The sequence below is a fragment of the Halichoerus grypus genome, chromosome 13 (genome assembly GCF_964656455.1).
Source record: "Halichoerus grypus chromosome 13, mHalGry1.hap1.1, whole genome shotgun sequence".
In the NCBI taxonomy this organism is placed as follows: Eukaryota; Metazoa; Chordata; class Mammalia; order Carnivora; family Phocidae; genus Halichoerus; species Halichoerus grypus.
In genome coordinates, this window is record NC_135724.1 from 81342099 (window position 1) to 81363287 (window position 21189).

Here is a 21189-nt window from a genome sequence, read left to right on the forward strand (position 1 = left end):
TCAGGCTAAGGGAACACTTATGCCAATAAAAACTGTAGAAGACAATTATTCCCCAAAAGTGATAGAAACTATATTTTTTACTTCATTAGTGTCAGGTTCTAACCAACACTTATATGGGTATTTTCCTGAAGAATCTAAGTTTTTCGTTTTTATTTATGAGAACATTAAAGACAAACACAGAAAAATATATAGTTGAGTAGTGAAAGTTCTTGATAATCCCATTCCACCCAGTCTCTACCCTGACTGCCATTAATTTGGCATCCAGATTTCCAGATTTCCTTTTCCTTCTATATATGTATACATACATTCAGTTTATATGTAACTTTAACTTTACAAAAATAAGATTACATTTGTATCAGTGGGTTTATTTGATTTGCAAGCCATCGGAACAAACACTGGCTGCCTAAGAATGGAAAGGAATTTATTGGAAGGATAGGGGTAGATGACAGAGTGGAAGAACCAAGCTGGAGAAGATGAAGACCCAAACTGGAAAAGCAAATTCTGTGACCTAGAGAGCAAGAGCTAATGGACATTCCTCAGCATTGCCATTCGGATGTATTTCCTCCTACCACGTTTAATCTTTGTATCATTTCTGCTTGAGATTCAAATTCCTAGGGGAACGAGACCTTTATTGGGCAATGCGCTTGCTCCCTTACTCAATACTCTCTGATTACAGATAGGGTGGAGGAGTTTTTCAAGCAAAAGAGGAGCCTGTTAACAAAAGAAGGGGAAATGGATACTGAACCTACAAAAATGTCCACTATACTGTTTTGTAACTCTTCTCTTTTTCTCATTCACCATCCAGGACATACAGCTCTGTCTGGTTTTTTTTAACCATTAACAGTGAATTTTGTGTGTGTGGCTATAAAATTATTTATTTAATGAAGTACTTCTCAGTGGATATTTTGTTAATGTTTTACAGTATTACTAACAGTGGCACGGAGAGCATCTTTGTACGCAGATCTTTTTACACAGATACAAATATTTTGAGGATGTATGCTCAGAAGTGGAATTTTTGGGTCACAGTGTGTACCTGTAAATTTTTAATAGATATTGCCAAATTGCCCTCTTGGGGTTTATACTCCCACCAACAAAGAGCACCTGTTTTTCTGTGTCTTTGCCAAAACTGAGTATGAGCAATCCTTTTAGTTAATGAAAACATTGAGAAGGCTCACCATAGACTGGGTTGAGCCTCTTCCTCTATCATCACTGCACACAGATGCTGGCTATTTTCTAACCAGTTATGAAACCAAGAACTGAAACTAAGAAAGCGTAAAATGTCATAGGCTAACAACATCTCCATTTAAAAGTTTGAGTTCTAGTTCTGACTCAGCCTCACTGGGCATGAGGACACAGTTTTTTACTTGAGCGAAATCAACTGCTTTTAAAGTCAGCAGCACTTGGGTTGTGGTTGGGAAGGGTTGATCACGGGACACACCCTGGATTCACATCTTACTTGGGAGGTAGAGTCCTATAAAGTATAGTCATGTGTTCAGGGTCTGCAGCGTATGACAAGTACATAGGTTGTTGTTGTTGTTGTTTTTAAGATTTTATTTATTTGCGAGAGAGAGAATGAGAGACAGAGAGCATGAGAGGGAAGAGGGTCAGAGGGAAAAGCAGACTCCCTGCTGAGCAGGGAGCCGATGTGGGACTCGATCCTGGGACTCCAGGATCATGACCTGAGCCGAAGGCAGTCGCTTAACCAACTGAGCCACCCAGGCGCCCAAGTACATAGATTTTGACACTAAGCTGCCTCTCAGCTTTGGGGAGGTGAGCACAGTGTGTGATGTGAGCTGAGGGAAAGGGAGCCCACATGGCCGTCATCTTCTCCTGCCTCCAGGGCATATAGACGTGGAGCGCGCTGCTGAGCAAAAGCACCTATAGCACTATGTGCACTTTTGTTTTTGCTCAGCAGTTTTATGAATCAGTCTAAGCTGCAGGTGTGTGTGAAGGTGCGCTGCCGTCGTGCCCACCGCTTGTACACATGGAGCGGCGCTGCGCTGTACCTCGCTGGAGCAGAGGCATTCTTCAGCATATTGCGTTACAGGCTGAAAAAAAGGCATAAAACAGGAAAATATAAACCATTCGTTGGGACATCTTTCAATGAAAACTCTCAAACCTGAGTTTTAGACTCAGTTCTGCTTTACAGAAGTTGTATGATCTTAGGTTAGTCTCTCAATTTCCAAACATCTTACCATCCTATGGAAAAGGGGTAAGTCCTTGCAATGTGACCACCTCGTGGGGCTGCAAGTGGGACTGAGGGAGATATTAAGAAATCACTTTTAAAAACTGAAAGCAGGGGCACCTCGGTGGCTCCGTCGGCTAAGCGTCTGCCTTCGGCTCAGGTCATGATCCCAGGGTCCTGGGATCGAGCCCCACATCAGGCTCCCTGCTCAGCGGGAAGCCTGCTTCTCTCTCTCCCTCTGCTGTGCCCCCTGCTTGTGTGCTCTCTCTCTCTCTCTCCCCCTCTCTGTCAAATAAATAAATAAAATCTTTAAAAAATAAAAATAAATAAAAACTGAAAGCACATTACACATATTTATGTAGGCACAGCAATAGGCTCATAGGGAGTCTAATAATAATAATAATAAAAATATAGGCAGCTTATCAACTTAACCACAGCAACTGAGATGTACGAATTAAAGGTAAAGGGAACAACTTACAATTGTAACAGAAAAACAATTTCATTATCCTGTTTCTCTCACTTTTTTAATCATTTATGAAAAACTAGATTCAAGATATTATATGCCAGATGTTCACTTCTGAATACAGAAGAATAATAATGATATGTTGATATGTTCTGAAGCATTGTCTCCTGGCCTTTCACCTCATTCTTCACAAGAATGGTAGTCCATGGTGTAGGTACTGTTATCCTCACTTTACACCTGAAAAAACTAAAATGTATATTAAAAGACTTGTCCAACATCATACACGACTGACTCACACCCTGAATATTTTTCTATTGATTCTCAAACTTTAGTATGTATCAGAATTAGCTGGGTGGCATATTATTATGACCAATCACTTGTAGCCAGGTAATTCTGATGCAGGTGTTCTGTGGACGGCATCCTGAAGCATCCCATTAAACATAAAGGAAAGTATTTAACTTCTTTTGAGAGTGTTGCTTGCTTTGTGTCTTTTATTTTTTTCCTCATAAGTTTCAGGGCTCTGGGCAGCCCAGACTAATTTTGGACTTCTCAGTTTAGGAAAGTATGTAATGAATAAATGCCCAATATTGGGAGACCTGGTACTCAAAGGTTAAAAATGATACAGTAATCTAGAAACAGGCCCTTCACCTATTTAAAAGCTTTCCATTAGGGCTTCTCTCTTGGTCATTGGCCTAGAATGGCTTTAGTCTCTGAGAAGGCCTCACCATCCTTTGGTGCCACCTAGGGGCCAGTTAGTGACTTTTAAAAGAAGACATTAGATGGTCAAGGTAGAGGAAAAGTAAAACAAGGGAAAGCAAAATGCAAGAGAGGGTGGGGGAAGGTGCTCTAGGAGATGATCTTGTCTCCTTAAATCTAAATTGCATATATACTTTGGATATTTCCCCACTAGAAGGGGCGCCTGGGTGGCTCAGTCGTTAAGCGTCTGCCTTCGGCTCAGGTCATGATCCCAGGGTCCTGGGACCGAGCCCCACATCGGGCTCCCTGCTCAGCGGGGAGCCTGCTTCTCCCTCTCCAGCTTCCCCTGCTTGTGTTCCCTCTCTGTCAAATAAATAAATAAAATTTTAAAAAAAGAAAAAGAAAATAAGCTCCGTGAGGGGATGTACTGGTTCATGGCTCTATCCCTAGTGCCTACAACAGTGCCTGACACATAGGAAGTGCGCAACAAGTATTTGTTGAATGAATGAATGAATGGTTAGTGACTTGCTCCAATAACAGATGCTGTGCTGTTTAAAGGACTTCTCTTCAAATGGATAGAAGGCCCAAGTATGCAAGGTATTCTCAACACCACCAATATACAAATGTTACTGATATTTCTCCAAAAGTAAATGACTTGCGTTTTTTCCTGTAGTGGATGTCATCAGAGAAGAGAGGCCTCTTATTCTCACTGAAAGTCCAGCTCACAAGCTTTCTTCTTTCCTTGACCCTCTGTTGTTATTGTTGTTTTAAGATTTCATTAACTTATTTGAGAGAGAGAGAGAACACAAGCTGGGGATAGAGGCAGAGGCAGAGGGAGAAGCAGACTCCTCACTGAGCAGGGAGCCCAAAGTGGGGCTTGATCCCAGTACCCTGAGATCAAGACCTGAGCCAAAAGCACATGCTTAACAGACCTGGTGCCCTTTTCCTTGACCTTCTTAATTAGTAGTAATACCACCCTTTTCAGAAATCTTACAGCATAAATTTTTACCTCTTTTATAGCACTTATCACTTTCAACCTTGTTCTTTCTTTTTTTAAATTTACACATATAACTTATTTCCTTGTGCTAATTAAGGTTCTTCTGTTTACATGTTACAGAAATTTATCTGGGCTAGTTTAAGCCAAAACCAGGGAATTTATTACAGAAATAGAGGAATGTTTCACAAAACCCAATAGCAGTAATACAGGTAGACCTACAGGAGAGCTTAGAACCAGTTTTGAACATGGGCATCAGCATATTCCCTGCATGTCTGTCTTCTCCCTTTTTCATTCTTGTTCTGAAGCCCAGCTTTCTCTAATCCCCAGCCCGCCCATGTAGTAGTGGATGGCTACCACATATGTAGTTTTTATATGCCCTCAGTTCCAGCCTCACATAGAGATTAACTGTCTCTGAATCCCAATTCCAAATTCTGAGGAGAGAAAATAGATTGATTCAGTCAGCTGTGAGCTGAGCATATAGTACTTCAATAAATGTCTAGTACAGTTCCCTATCAGAGTGTTAGCAAGTTCAGAACAGAATCATGGCTGAGTAAACATTTTTATGTACCCAGAGCACATGGTTCAGAAATTGGATATGGTGCGATTTAGGAAGTATTCTTGAACTGGCCAGTGAAAAAATTTCACCCAACTACCTCTACTTTTTTTCTAGTTTTTTTTCTTTTCCCCCTTAAAGAAAGACAGACATGAGTAGAACTGAAAAGAACAGAATGATTCAACCTAGAAATGATCAAACAGACTAATGGAAAAAATGAAAGGGGAGAGATCTCATCTGCTTTTTCCTAGCCTGCCCTTACTCTGAGATTTTAAAAAGCAGATAATTGGCCTACTTCTAATACATGCATAAACAGGGTTTTTCCCAGAAAACCAAAAACATTGCAGACATTGCCAGTTTAAGTCAATGATTTTCAACTCTGACTACATGTTATATTCACCTGAAGAACTCTTAAAAACAGCGATGTTATCCCTCTCCGCCCCCCACCCCACCCCTGAACAGTTATCAGAACTTCAGGTTGTAGGATTCAGGTATCTTGTGTTCGAAAAGGGTCCTCACATGAGGCCCATATTAAGAACCCCTGGCTTAACTGAAGAAACATTTTTATTTACGCTGGTGCATAAGGCCTCACCTAAGTAGGGTTCACAGCAGCTCTATGAGGTAAGAAGGGGTCAGGTAGAATTAATCCCATTTTACAGATAGTGTAGTTGTGATGGCTGCAAAATCCCATTTTACAGATAGTGTACTTGCACATCTTGTAAGTGATGGACCCACAAACAGAACCTAAACCTCCAGGGATTGTTAATCTGATCTCATTAAGTCATGCTGCCAAGCACTAATGGGTTTAATTAAGAGACAGTTAGTAGTGCCATTCCTTGCCATCTTTCACTTAGTTGTGCATTCCTTCCAGTTCACCTCCAGTCATCTCTCTCCATTTGTCTTTTGTTCCTGAATGCAGGAACTAAATAAAAAGAGGACCCAGAAGGAGATGGAGCATGCCATGCTAATCCGGCACGACGAGTCCACCCGAGAGCTAGAGTACAGGCAGCTGCACACATTACAGAAGCTACGCATGGATCTGATCCGTCTACAGCACCAGACTGAACTGGAAAACCAGCTGGAGTACAATAAGAGGCGAGAAAGGGAACTGCACAGAAAGCATGTCATGGAACTTCGGCAACAGCCAAAAAACTTAAAGGTAAGAGGAAATTGAAGTGTTCCCCAATTGGTGCTCCAGGATACAGTTAGACCGGATCAGTAGTTCCTGCATTTGGATGATTGTCAGATTCGCCTGGGCAACTCTTCAAAATTACAAGTTGCTAGGCCCCGCACCTATTGAATCAGAATCTCTGGAAGTGAAGCACAATAGTCTGTGTATAACAAACTCCCGAACAGATGTTACTTTGGAAAAACCATTGTACGGGATGACCTCCATTTTTGTGTCCATCATGCAGTTTCTCTGACCCCTTCATGACCTGCCCTCTTTAAAATTGTAATTTATGGACAAACAGCAGCCCATAGTTCTAATCCCAGGAAATTAGAAAGTTACCTAGCAGGTAAATGGCAGATAAATTTCATCTGTTGTGCCAGATTATTGGCAGTAACTACTTTGAGTGCTGCTGTATTGAGAAAGACTAAAGCCACATCCAAGCTTAGTAGGAAAGAGTATGATTTATTAGTGACATCTGTCATGGGCATGGGAATCGGGAGTGAATCTACATGTGCCAGACACTTATTATCCCTGCACTAGAGATTGGCCAATTCCTTTGGCCCTCACTGTCTCTAGATAATTTTAGCTGACTGCTAATTCACAAGCTCTAAGCCATTGTGTATGTCAAGGGGTCATTGTCCTTGTTGACACTGATAGGAGGCCAGCCTCAAATACACTGGCCATGTTCCTGTCTAGCCATACCCTAACCTGTCTAATTAGTGATCACTGTCATCACAACTCCAAGCATTCATGAAATGCACACGTGACTCTGAGGCAACCTGATGAGTGCCTTTTGGACTTAATACAGCCTACCTCCTCCTTGCCAAAATGCGTATTTGATATTCTGCATGAAAGTATAACCTCTTCATGGGGGAAGAAATCTAAAATCACTTTTCCCTTTCCACTTATGCTGAAATCCAATGGAAATGGGTTATGATGTGAGGTATTATCCAGATGTTCTCCTTTGTTGATTTGTCAAGGAAACGCAGGGCTGTGAGAGCCACCTTATATGTTGCCATCCCCTTTCTCACTTGGAAACACGGGTGGGGGAGGGAGGTGACCAAAAAAAATGGGGGAAAAAACTATAAGAAGTAGAAGACACTGAAGATTTTTACTAGGAAGCCATTAAAATAATGAACAACCTTTAACAAACTAAGCTTCATAATATTCTACAATCTGCTTAGAGTTGTGATCCTCTTGTAATAATTCATTTTTTAAAATCCATTGGTAAAGTCAAAATTACTTCTTTTCATTTACTATAAGGCCAAAAGTATTGGTAGTTAACTCTTGTCTGTATTATTTTCATTATTACTGACTAGTAATGTGGGTCACCGCACCAAAAGACAACTGGTCCCAGTCCCTGTATTGTACGAGTAGAATGGAAGGCTTTCTGTATTTACTAATGTGTCTTTATTTTCCTTTTGTCACTTTTGCTACACAGGCCATGGAAATGCAAATTAAAAAACAGTTTCAGGACACTTGCAAAGTACAGACCAAACAGTATAAAGCACTCAAGAATCACCAGTTGGAAGTTACTCCAAAGAATGAGCACAAAACAATCTTAAAGACACTGAAAGATGAGCAGACAAGAAAACTTGCCATTTTGGCAGAGCAGTATGAACAGAGTATAAATGAAATGATGGCCTCTCAAGCGGTAAGTGGTTAGGTTTGGTGCCACGGCCTCAAGAGCTTTGGGGATCAAGGAAATTCAAGATCAAGCCTTTTACTCCCAAGATGATTCTTGCACAAATTTAGGATATCGGTGTTTTTCTGCCCAAAGAACTGAGGAAGTGACGACGCTGAATAAAGCCAAGCCAATGTGGATACTTGCTGGAGTGTGTCTTATAAGATGGAACTCAAGGAGTCACATGCTCAATCAGACCCGTGGCACATAGGGGCTTTGAGGGCAAGATATGATAGACACCGCATGTAATACCATGTTCTCGCTCATCAAAGATGGCGCAGCTAATGTCAGACACATGGACACATTCATTCAATAGACTTTACTAAGCATCTGTGTTCAGCACTCTGCTGGGCTCAGAGATAGAGTAATAAGCTAGAGAGGCAACAGTTGATCCCCATCTTCACACTTTTTGTTAGTCAAGCAAGGAGGTCAGAGAACTAAGCAATAAAAAAAAGCATAATAAATGCTTTGAAGTGGGAGGTGCGGTGGGGGGGGTGCTGTGGGAGGATAAGTAAGAACATCTAATCTGGTCTAGGGAAAGCTTCCCAGCAAGAGGCAAGAAGCTTGAAGGAATGCACTGAAGTAAACAGCCTCCATGGAAAGGGACCTACATGGGCAAAGGTCCAGAATATGTGAAGTGTGCATTTGGGGCCTAAAAGAACTTTGGTGTGAGTCCAAATTTCAAGGAGGATTTTTGGGAGCCCAAAATGGAGAGGTCATAAAGGTCTTGGTAACCCAGGGATGGGAGCTTACCTGGGATTCAGTGAAGCTTTCACAAGGAGATGAGTCTTAAGGAGTAATAGTTTGTCAAATAGGCAGAAGAGGAAAAAGTTATTTTTCCCAGCAGAGGACAGAGTAAATGCAAAGACGCAAGTCTGAAAGAGGACCGTGCATTTGAGGAATGAGTGGTTGATACGGCAGGAGTATAAAGGGAAGCAGGTGGATAGTTGGGGATCAGACCCTCAAAAGTCAGGAGTTTGGACATCATTCTATAAACAATGGGGACCTGCTGAAGCCTATTTTAAAAAGGAAAGTGACAAGATTGGATTTGTGGTCTAGAAAGATACTGGCAGTAATGTGGCAACTGTAGGTAAAGAGACCTGTTAGGAAACTATTATAGCCCAGGAAAAAAAATAATGGAACCCTGAACTGAGAACATGCTCCTGGAGATGGTGAGGAGGGAGAAGGATTTGAGAAATATTTAGGAGTTAGAAGAGATAGAGCTCAGTGACCAATTTGGGAGGTAGGTTTGATAACAGTAGAATGGGGCATCATTTTACCAAGATAAAAAAAATTGAAGGAGGGATGAGTTTGGATGCCTGGCAGATAATTGACTAAGTTTTAGACATGTTACCTGAGCTATGTGGGTATCCAGGTAGAGAGGTACAGAGATGGAAATCTATAGTTCAAGAGAGTGTTAGGACACAAGACAAATAGCTAGACATCCATGTTAGATGGGGGAAGTTGTAGCTGTTGGGAATGCCTGAGACCGTCTAGGGACAGGAGATTTTATTAGGAAGGGGACTAAGGACAGAGCTGTGGACACCACCATTTGAGGGTGGAGGAGAAACAGACCAAAGGAGATGAATAATTAATGCGGAAGGGGAATTGGAGAGAGCATGTCACAGGTGCCAGAACAGAAGCTTCTAGCTGATCATTTCAAATGTGGCAGAGAGACCAGTTGGACCTCGCAGTGGGTTTGTCCAATGACTTTTACAGACAATCAGTGGACTGGTCAGAGTGGAAGACATTGTAGTGCATACTACGAAAGTGAGGTAGAAAGTGTACACAAGCTTCCTTTTCCCAGCTGCTCATCAGCGAAGGAAAGGAGAAAGAACTGTAGCTAGAGGAAGAGACAGTTGAAGGAGGACTTCTGTTTTTTGAGAAAGGCTTAAACATGTTCTTAAACATGAGGTTGAGGGTAGGAATCCATGTATTCATTCAATCATTCATTCATTCATCCAGTAAGTATTTATTGAGTGCCCCACTGTGCCCCAGGCACCCTGGGATACTGTGGTGAATAAGACAGTCATCGATCGTGTCTTCGTGGAATTTATGGAAAAGTAAGGAAAGGCATTGAAAAAGTCTGCTCCATGTAATGGCCGAGCAAGTACAGCGTGCCAACAGAGTGTATCCCAGAGAGTAGGCTGGTGTGGAGAGTCGGGAAAGGCCTCTCAGAAACAATGAGTATTTAAGCTGAGGTGTAGGGAGCAATTCTAGGCAAAGGAACTGCATTGGTAAAGACAGAGGAAATAGTGGCACTTCTGACGAACTCAGAGTCCATTATGTTTGGAATATAGAGAATGAAACAGAGACCAAATGAGAATAAGACCGGAAGGTTAAACAGGGACCAGATTATGGAGGGGCTTGTAAGCTTTCTTAAGGATTTTGCTCTTGATCCTAAAAGCAGTAGGAGGCCATTGAAGAGCATTAGGTGTGTGTGTGGGGGGGGTACCGACATCAGATTTGCATTTTTGAATGACCGCTCCAGTGACAGGTGGAGAGTGGCCTGGGAGGTGGTCAGATGGATCTCAGGAGATCATGTATAAAGTTGCTGCTTTTACCTGGGCAGGAGCAAGTGGTGGCTAGACCAGAAGGGGGCAGATGGGATGAAGGAGAAAGTCACGAAATTTGAGAGATCGGCAGGAGGTGGAAGTGAAAGCATTTAGTTACAGAGTAAACGTGGAGCATGAGAGGTTAAGTTTGACTCTAGTTTGAACAAACCGGTAGATGATGGTGCCCCTTACCTATACGGTAAAGAAGGAAGTGGAGCAGCCTGAGGAAGAGAGCAGGGAATGATGATAAGCTAATAGTCATGCTGAGCTTGAGGGGCCTGGGCATCATCCAGGTGATGATGTCTCTAGAAGACTGGGTAAGCTGGCCTTGTGCCTCGGCAGAGAAGTCTGAAATAGAGGTGAAGAGGTGGGAATCATTCATATATAGAGGGTCATTGCAGCCTTGGGAATAGAAGAGATTCCTTAGGATGAGAAGTTAGAGGAAGAAGAGAGGGAGTAGCTGGAAAGGAGAGGAGGGAGGGAAAAACCAAGAGGGTATGGTATCTCAGAAGATTAGAGAAAGATTTCAAGAAGGAAAGGGCAATCCACGGTATTAAACGCTGCTGGGAGTTGGGTAAAAGACCCCTTGCCACATAAGTAAGGGGTAGGATGAGAAAGAGGGGTGCAGGAAGAGGTTAAGGGTAAGGAGAGGGGAGAGGGTTGGTAGGGACACCAAGGCTGATAGGATTTTTGTCTTGTTCACTTTTGTGTCATCAGCATCTGCAACAATTCCTGGTACACAGCAAGTGCTCAATGAAAGCCTGTTCTTATAAGATGGACAGAATGGGATCAGGAATATAGGTTCAGGATTGCCCTTGAATAAAAGGAGAGAAATACCCTTTCTCCTGAGGCAGGGAGGAGATAAAAGTAGGTATGATAAATGCCACTATCCTTTAGTGACCCTTTCCATGTGCCAGCCACTATTTTGGGTATGTTTTAAGTGTTATTTCATTCTTGTGCAACCCCTTTGACCTTTGAAGTAGTTACTGTTTTAACCCTAATTTACCTGCAAGGAAATTGAGGTTTATTGAAGTAAAGCCACTTGCTTAGAGCAAGATTTGGCAAACTGTTTCTGTAGAGGGGCAGGTAGTAAATACCGTAGGCTTTGTGGACCACAGGGTCGCTGTCACAACTACTCAACTCTGCTATTGTCAAACAAAAGCAGCCCTAGGTACGTAAATGAATGAGCATGTCCGTGTTCCAATAAAACCTTATTGACAAAAATAGGCAGCAAGCCAGATTTGGCCCTTGGGCCATAATGTGCCAACTCCTGGCTTAGGGGCTCACATAGTGGTAATTAGCTGAGTAGTGATAAAGCTGGGATTTGACCCCATTTCGGGGGGAGCCCATAAGCCTAGCCATACTACGTTATATGGCTGCCATCACATCCTTTCATGTTAATCCACTTTAGGAAACAGACATGATATTTACCTACACTTCTATAAAACATTTTAAAGGATTTGATATGTGCAACTTTGGGGTGATGAGTACCAGATACTGGAATATCCTGTCTGATTTCTAGACTGGCACTTTTACAGAGTCAGAGCTAGTACAAAATCACATAGTTATGGACATTAATAATAGAATGCCAGAAATAAGAGAAGAAAGAGATGTTTCAATGGACTAAGCTGCCTATAGGGTGAGCCCCTTATCCATTTGATCAGGGCTCATAACAATTAACAAACACAAGTAGAAAAGAACAGACTTTCATTCCCTTTATTGGTAAGGAAACTCCCATGTCAAGAGGGAATTGATAAATCTTATTGGAAGCCCGTAAACCCTTGGCATTTATCTGTAAGGCTGTTCCTGCTGTGGAGTGACTTTTATCTTGCGTCTCTTCTCCCTCCATTTCTCATTGGGAAATGAGAAAAGAGGTATCCTCTTCAGTGGATTTTAGTGAAAGCTGGGTAGGATTAATTACTAGGAAATGCTTTGGAAATAGATTACGTTATCTATTTCATGTTCATATGATATATTTCTCCAAAAGTACTAAAGAATACACTGTGCAGAAAACTTTCTAAAACTATTCTAATAACATTTCCAGATGTTTCTTAATCAAGATATTGAGATATATTGTTAATTGTCACAAATTGTACAGATTAGGGAAAGAAGCATAAAATGGAGAATAAGTGTCTATGGAAACATGTGGATAATCTCAGCGTTGACAGACTGTCTAGTTCAAGGATTCTAATCTCCTAGTTCCCAGGTGAAGTGAGGGCCTGATAAATTTAGACAAAACCAAGCCTGGGACAGGAGGATCATCAACCACAAAACATAGACCCACTAATGGCCCCAAACCTTCACTTATGCTCATTGAAAGGTGGCTGGCTTGGTCCATTCCGCATACAGAATCAGTAGTGTGGTATGTAATACAAAGTTCAGGTGCCATAGGAAGAAAGGGGAAGTCTACCAGCCTGCTTTATAATCTGGACTTTACTGCTTCAAACCAGAATATGCCCCTTAAGATCATCCAGGCTATCTTCTGTGGGAAAGAAATTTGGAACCACTTGAGTTTTAGATTGGCTGGCCAGCAGGATAACTTGTATAGCCAACTATAGGGACCAACATTACTTGGCTAGAAGCATAACTGTACTGTGGGATAGTCCCTAAGTGTAATGGAGATTGGACTCTTTTTTTTTTAGAGCTACGGATATCTAGATGTGTGGTGGTTTGAGGGTTAAAGATATATAAATATGGAAATGGTTAGTCAAACCCAAAATAATGATAACAGCTACTATTTACTGAACACTTGGTATGCATCTAGAACTATGCCTAGGATTTCAGATGAATTCTTTCATTTAATCCTCATACCAATCTTAGTAGGAACTATTACTGTTATTTTCATGAGAGGAAAAAAAATGAGACTTGGAGGGGTAACTTCTCAAGGCGACATACCTGAGTGAATTGTGGAGCTAGATTTCAAGCGCAGGAGTCTGCCTCCAAAACCCACAGGCTTAATCACCGGAGCATGTAGCCTTCCTGACTCCTGCTAGTGTGGTTTTAAGAAAACCAGTTTTTCTTAAGAAAAGAATGTTTTCGTTTTCTTAAGAAAGAATGTTTTAAGAATGTGTTTGTAGAACTTTGTAGCCCATGGGGCAGAACGTACTATTTTTGATTCCTAACTCTGAATGTACCCAGGGCATCTGTTTTTCTGAGGGAACCTGTTTCAATCCAAACAAGGAAACCTCTTCCAGTAGTCGCCAGGTGCTGTAAGCTAGGAATGAATTACAGTGTGTGTCTTTTTTGCCCGCAGTTACGGCTAGATGAGGCTCAAGAAGCAGAATGTCAGGCCTTGAGGCTACAGCTCCAGCAGGAAATGGAGCTGCTCAATGCCTACCAGAGCAAAATCAAGATGCAAACAGAGGCACAACATGAACGTGAGCTCCAGAAGCTAGAGCAGAGGGTGTCTCTGCGCAGAGCACATCTTGAGCAGAAGGTATGAGAGTGTTACTCTGGGTCCCGTACGGTTGGGTGGAGGATGGACCATGGCCTAGGGAACCGCCATTTATGGAGCCCTGCCTGTGTACCTAAACTAGGCACTGTTTGGTATTATCCGCTTTTATCCTCCTATTGCCCCTGAGACGTAGGCATAATCTCCATTCCACAGGCAGGATACTAAGGCTCCAAATGGTTAAGTTACTCGCATAAATCTGACCCCACAGTCTAAGCTCTTTCTGTTACTCTGCTAGGAAATCCTACACCTCCACAGCCAGAAGAATGGCATGGGTGACGGGGCAGCTGATAAGACATTTGTGAAAGGTGCTATGAGCTGATAGCATGGCTGCTAAATGGTATGAGGAAGCCAGATGCAGATTTGGTTTATATTTTCAGCTATTTCTATACCAAAAGAAATCAACAGCAGCGCTCTTTAAAAAAATTAAAATGAGGAGAGGCTGATATTGCCATGCGTAATAAATGTTATCAGAACTGAAATATTCATTGCTTTAAATATTGCTGAACAATATGAAGTATAAAAAATTTCATAAAGCATCTCAAAGCTGTTAAGCACGTATTTGCTTAATCAGTTATTTGTACTTTCTTCTGGTACTTCCCTGAGACCAATGTAGGAGATTATTTTCACAGCTCCTGTTCTAGAACTAAATTGCTAATGACCCAGGGGGCATTTGCCTCTCTATGGGAAAGCAGCACAATCTAATTGTGCTTGAGTGTCTTTTAGCTTCCCCTGAGCCATCTCCTGCTGAGACAGGACACTGACCTAGATCAGCCCAGCTGCTTGGTTTGCTAGAATGGTAGTGCCAGCCCTAGGTGGGCCCCAAACATTTTTATTCTTGTGAGCAAATTTTAAATATAATGGATGACATACAAGACATTTATCCCAGGGTTCTCCCAGACTTTCCCAGTCTAGTTTACTCTGAGTTCCTGTGGGTTTGTGTGTCATGTGTGCATGTACGTGACCGTGTGTGTTTGTAGGTGCCTGCAGGGAGATCTTTTCCATTAAGAACTGTTCATTGTGCTTATTTCAGATTGAAGAAGAGCTGGCTGCCCTTCAGAAGGAACGCAGCGAGAGAATAAAGTACCTATTGGAAAGGCAAGAGCGAGAGATTGAAACTTTTGACATGGAGAGCCTCAGAATGGGATTTGGGAATTTGGTTACATTAGATTTTCCTAAGGAGGACTATAGATGAGATTAAATTTTTTTGCCATTTACAAAAAAAAAAAAAAAGAAAACAGAAAAAAATTCAGACCCTGCAAAACCACATTCCCCATTTTAACGGGCGTTGCTCTCACTCTCTCTCTCTCTTACTCTTACTGACATCGTGTCGGACTAGTGCCTGTTTATTCTTACTCCATCAGGGGCCCCTTCCTCCCCCCGTGTCAACTTTCAGTGCTGGCCAAAACCTGGCCATCTCTTCTATTCATAGTACACGTCACAGTATTGATGTGATTCAAAATGTTTCAGTGAAAACTTTGGAGACAGTTTTAACAAAACAATAAACCAACAACAACAACAACAAAAGTGGATGTATATTGCTTTAAGCAATCACTCATTACCACCAATCTGTGAAAGTAAAGCAAAAAAAATAATAATAATAAATGCCAAGGGGGAGAGAGACACAATATCCGCAGCCTTACACCTTAACTAGCTGCTGCATTATTTTATTTTATTTTATTTTTTTGGTATTTATTCATCAGGAATTAAAAAAAACAAAGTTTTATTAAAGATTGAAAATTTGATACATTTTACAGAAACTAATTGTGATGTACATATCAGTGGTGACATATTATTACTTTTTTGGGGATGGGGGGTGGGTGGGGTGAAGAGATCTTGTGATTTTTAAGAACCTGCTGGCAAGAGTTTAACTTGTCTTCAGCATATTCTGATTGTATCATAATCATTTTCTGCTGTTGCAGAGGATGTGAATACACTTAAGGAGCTCACAGAATCCCAGTAGCACAAATTGGGCTTTGGCAAATCGTGTATTTTGTGTATAGAAGGAATTTAAGGAGAGGTATTACTTATTTTCATATTGTATTTTAACTGTTTCTCTGATCAAATTTTTTTACTTCCTCCTATTCCTCCCCACCTCCCTCCTTTTCCAATTCAGTATTTGGAGTTCAACACTGTCTCTCAATCAGATCATCTTGATCTTTTTCTTTATTTCCCTTCCCCTCCCTGAGTCCCATATCTTGGTCATAAATATTGCATTATTCACACTTTCAAACTGTGTATTTTCTTACAATAAAAAATGATGAAAAAAAAAAGGCTTTACTTCTTTTGCATGCACTTTAAAAAAACAAAACAAAACATTTTTCAGGTTCCAAGGAAGAGCATGATAACTGTCAGAGCTTTTAATTATATTTGTAAATAAAAGTGTTCATCACATTGCCTTGCTGTGTTATTGTAGCAGGAAGTTTCCCTTCTAGGTTCACCAGCTCATAATTCAGAGGGAGACCTGCCCTCCAGAAACCATCCTCCCAGCCCTGGGTATTCCGAGAAGAGCCATCCGAGACTTTCAGGTAAAGCTGTGTCTTCCAAGTTCTTCTACAGGGCTAAAGATAATGTCCCACTGTTTGAAGTGGTGAACTGCACCTGTTTGCCCTTTAGAAAACGGCACATGTGCATGCGCGTGCACACACACACACACACACACACACACCCCAACGTGCCAGTCAGTCAGATATAGGCACATGCACTGCTGGGAAGTTACACACCCTCACGGAAAAGCAAGCTATTACAGAGAGATTATGGCCAAGTATTTGAAATGGTCCCACTGTAACGGTAGATCCCCCCATATTCTGCTTTTATTAGAGTAATTTTATGTGCATAACAATGAGGTAGTAAAATATATAACTTCTAAGAAAGGTTTTTGGGGTCAAGACAATTTCAGTAAGATCTCCTATTTTTAGGGTTCTAAGTCTTGGACATTGAAAATTTATCTTTAGCATGATGATCTGAAAATCATTCCTATATCTTACAGGATGTTCAGTCATCATAGACGAATAGGACCAGTCTTGTTCACTGTGATAGACTAAAGCAGAAAGATATACTCAAAAGATTATAAAATAATAATCAACAGAATAATTATCAAGTTTCCTTTTTTTCTTTAAGATCTTATTTATATTTTTGAGAGAGCATGCAAGCACGAGGGGGTGAGAGGCAGAGGGAGAAGCAGGCTCTCCGCTGAGCAGGGAGCCCGACGCAGGGTTTGATCCCGGGACTCCGGGATCATGACCTGAGCCAAAGGCAGACACTTAACTGACTGGGCCACCCAGGCACCCTTAATTATCAAGTTTCCTAAGCAGCTTAGTTCACTGAAGTTTCTATATCAGGTACATCAGAAAATAACACTGGAACGGGCTGGAAAGAGTACTCACAATTGTCCACGAAAAACATATCACCTGTATCGCATGCTTATGCTTACCATTTGATGGAACACTACATGAAGCATTTTACAGATGAGGAAATAAGCTCAGACCAGGGTAAGTGGTGGCAGTGGAGTCTGAATCAAGACCTGTCTGATTTCAGAACCCACACTCCTAAGCATAGGTCACACGGCCACTCAGAAGGACATTAAATCATCAGTAAGGCAGAAAAACTTCCTATAATTTGTTTCATTTCTCTCTGTAGTGGAAAACATCTAGCTAGCTTGTGAAAAGGCTTTATTTCTGTGAGGTTATAAGTGCTGATCTTTAGAAAAAATTCCCCCCTCTACTAGTTTGTCAGTGACGTGCCCCAAGGTAGAGTGACTAGAAAGGAGGAATGTGAGTCCCTGCTCCTAACACCTGGCACAGACTGAGTCTTCCAACTCTTAGTACCTGCATGAGGAAGTAGAATAGACTGGAACAAGAATGGCAGCAAAAGAACAGCTACAAAAGAGGTACTAAGACGGCAGCCGACAGCCTGCATCCTGTATTCTTCCAGCACATACTAATCTCCCCTGAGTTTAAAAAGGAAAGAACTATTGCAGGTTTGTCATATGTATTGGTAAGGGCTGCTTATGTTTGATTTGTAAATATTCACTCAGTGAGTACCTTATAAGTCCGGTGCAATGCCAGATGCTTAAGATGCATCCGTATATCTTAAAGAGGTAAAGATCCTTGCCCTACTGGAGCTTACAATAGGGGTAGGAGGAAAATGATCACACAATAATTATAAACGATCTCACATTATAAATGATCTCACATGGTCATAAGTGCTACAAGGAAAGAGGGAAGAGTAAGGAGGTATCCAAAGTGCCAAGATCAGCATCCTTTTGCTCTATTCATTCAAGAAATATTTACTGAGCATCTACTGTGTGCCAGGGGCTTGTAGCAGTAAATGGGATGGATGGGGTCACTACTCTGCTGGAGCTCATGGTTTAAATCTCCACTGAAACAAGTAAATCAGGGGACTAAGTTAATCAACAGTAGACAAGCCATGACAATGCAAGCGGTGGGTACTACCAGGAGTTTGAAGGAACTGAAACAATTACAGTCATAGGAAATATCAGAGAACACTTACCAGTAATCTCTAATTGAGTAAAAGAATTTATTTCTTGAATTTACCACCATCTGTAATTATTATGTATCTGTCGAAAAAGCATATTCTGGGGCATCTGGAAACATGCCCATGGAAGAACTCCATATCCCTCTCTGATTCTCTGATTTTAATTTAGTAATGTATTTTGCCATAGAAATGATGACATAAAAAATACATTTTTATTCTCGTTTGGCATAGCAGCATGTAAGTCTTTCCCACTGATGACAACTGAAAACTAGACCAAATGCAAAAGCGACTGAGGACACGGAAAAAACAAAAGCAGGTGGATTATGGAAAATCCACGTACACAGAGGAATGAGGTGAAATAAAATCATCCTCAGATGAAGAAAAATTAAGAGAAGTTATTGTCAGAGAACTATTCTACAAGAAATGCTAAAGGAAGTTCCTCATATTGAAGGGAAATGATACCAGAAGGAAACTTAATCTCTGGGAATGAAGGAAGAGCAACAAATGGTAAATATCTATATAAATATAAAAAACTTTTTCCTCTCCTATATTCTTTAAAATATATTGAAATATATTTTTCACTGAAAACAAAAATTATAACATTGTTTGGGGAGGGTTTTGATGTATCTAAATGCAACCCATATGACAACTATAACAAAGGTTGGGGGTTAAAAGACCCATATGGTTACCATGCTTCTACATTTTACATGATGAATTTACAATTCTTCTAAGCAGACTATGAAAAATTAGTTATGTATATTGTAACTCCTAGAGTAACTAACAAAAACAAAAAGAAAACCCAAAGAGATGTAATAGCCAAAAATCCAATAGATAAATTGGATATTCAAATAATCCAAAAGAAGGTAGGAAAGGAAAAACATATAAATAAAAAGAAGAGCAAACAGAAAACATAAAGTGGTAGACCTAAATCCCACCATAGGGATAATTACATTAATTAAATATTACAGACAGAGTGAATTTTAAAAAAGGACTATTTGCTGCCTATAAGAGACAAACTAAATATAAATTTAGGTAATTCCAAAGTAAATGAATGGGGGGAAAAGTGCCATGCAAATAGGCATAAGAGGTCTGTCAACTAAAATTGACTTCAGGACTAAGAGCATTATCAAAGATAAAAAGACATTCATAATGAGTAAAGGAATATCAAGAAGATATAATTTTAAATGTTTAAAAAAAATCAATTACAGGGGTGCCTGGATGGCTCAGTCCCAACTCTTGTTTTCAGCTCAGGTCATGATCTCAGGATCGTGAGACTGAGCCCCACATGGAGCTCTGAGCTCAGCATAGAGTCTGCCTGAGATTCTTTCCCTCTCCCTCCACCCTCCACCCTCAAACAGCCCCACCCTCTAAAATAAAACCTTTTAAAAATAATAATCTGGGGGCGCCTGGGTGGCTCAGTCACTAAGCGTCTGCCTTCAGCTCAGGTCGTGATCCCAGGGTCCTGGGATCAAGCCACGCATCGGGCTCCCTGCTCGGTGGGAAGCCTGCTTCTCCCTCTCCCACCCTCCCTGCTTGTGTTCCTGCTCTCGCTATCTCTCTGTCAAATAAATAAATACAAATCTTTTAAAAAATAAATAAAAATAATAATTTGAAAGATACAGATTCCTGAGTGGAGGGGACCAGACTAAGATTAGCTTTCTGATGTTCATGGTCATCAGAATTAGGGAGTTGATGAATGGGCTTTAGAGAGCTCTATAAAAACTCAGGTGTATGTGAATTTTTGTAGAAGTATACATTTGGGGAACGGGAGAAGGAACTTTTATGGTATGGTATATGGATATAAAGAAGTCCATACTCCCTAAACTTAAGAACCTCTTTACAATGATTCATTCAACTGATGGTCATTAGATTTCTTACGTCCAGGGGCGCCTGGGTGGCTCAGTCGTTAAGTGTCTGCCTTCGGCTCGGGTCGTGATCCCAGGGTGCTGGGATCGAGCCCCACATCGGGCTCCCTGCTCCACGGGAAGCCTGCTTCTGTCTCTCCCACTCCCCCTGCTTGTGTTCCCTCTCTCGCTGTGTCTCTCTCTGTCAAATAAATAAATACAATCTTTAAAAAAAAAAAAAAAAAAAGATTTCTTATGTCCAATGTGGAGATATTGAGCAGGACACTGGTTGTCCTTGCCTTCAAGAAGGATCCAGTCTAATGGAGGAGATTAAACATTAAACAAAAAAATGACCCGAGTTTACAGATTTTAAAATTACAATGGTAATGTTACAATGGAGTGGTACAAGAGAATCCAGCCTAGTCAGAATTCCCTGAAGGTCAGTTAAGGGATAAAGGGTCAAAGAAAGTGCAAGAGGGAGATTCCAGGCAATATTTGTAAAGGACTAGTCTGGCTTGTCAAGGGACTGAGAGGCAGCCGGCAAGTTTGGAGCTTAATGAGAAGACAACCACAGGAAGCTAGAGGCAGATGGGGGTCACATCATATAGAGCCTCATAGGCCATTTAAGGATCTGGTCTACATCCCACAGCAACTTAAACAGCTGATGGGTTTTAAGTGGATGCTGAGGCTGTTTGACTTAGCACCAATTTAAGAGCAGAAGTCCTTTGCTCCCTGACCCAGGAGGAGATATAGGCCAGGGGCTGCCATGCTTCAGAATCTGGATCACCCACTTCACAACTAGGTGCCCTGGGGCAAGTTCCCCTCACCTTCCAAGTTTAATAGGTGAGAAAGGCTATCCCCTTGCTTCTATGCCTCCTAATACATCTTTTCCTATGTATTCTTTTCATGTTAACTTCTTGCATATACACTTCACCTTTTTTGGTTGGGTTGACCTTTTTTCTGAATCATTTTTGAGTCTATGCCTATTTTAGACAAGAAAACTAACATACCACCATAATTCCTCATTGATTTTTTCAGTCTCTATGACTGACAGAGTACTGTGGTCAGCAGGTAAGTCTCAAAGAAAACAGTT

At 41.2% G+C, this 21189-nt stretch overlaps 1 protein-coding gene across 2 annotated transcripts in view; it reads left to right on the plus strand.

The window, feature by feature from the left end:
- The window catches only part of TAOK3 (TAO kinase 3), a 190598-nt gene that overhangs the window by 166912 nt on the left and 2497 nt on the right, over positions 1-21189 (plus strand). For both annotated transcript variants that reach the window (XM_078060912.1, XM_078060913.1), the window contains 5 exons: positions 5814-6053; positions 7507-7719; positions 13558-13740; positions 14789-16283; positions 18487-18759. In XM_078060912.1, coding sequence (XP_077917038.1) covers positions 5814-6053; positions 7507-7719; positions 13558-13740; positions 14789-14950 — 798 coding nt within the window. In that variant the 3' untranslated portion in view covers positions 14951-16283; positions 18487-18759. The remainder of the gene's footprint in view (positions 1-5813; positions 6054-7506; positions 7720-13557; positions 13741-14788; positions 16284-18486; positions 18760-21189) is intronic.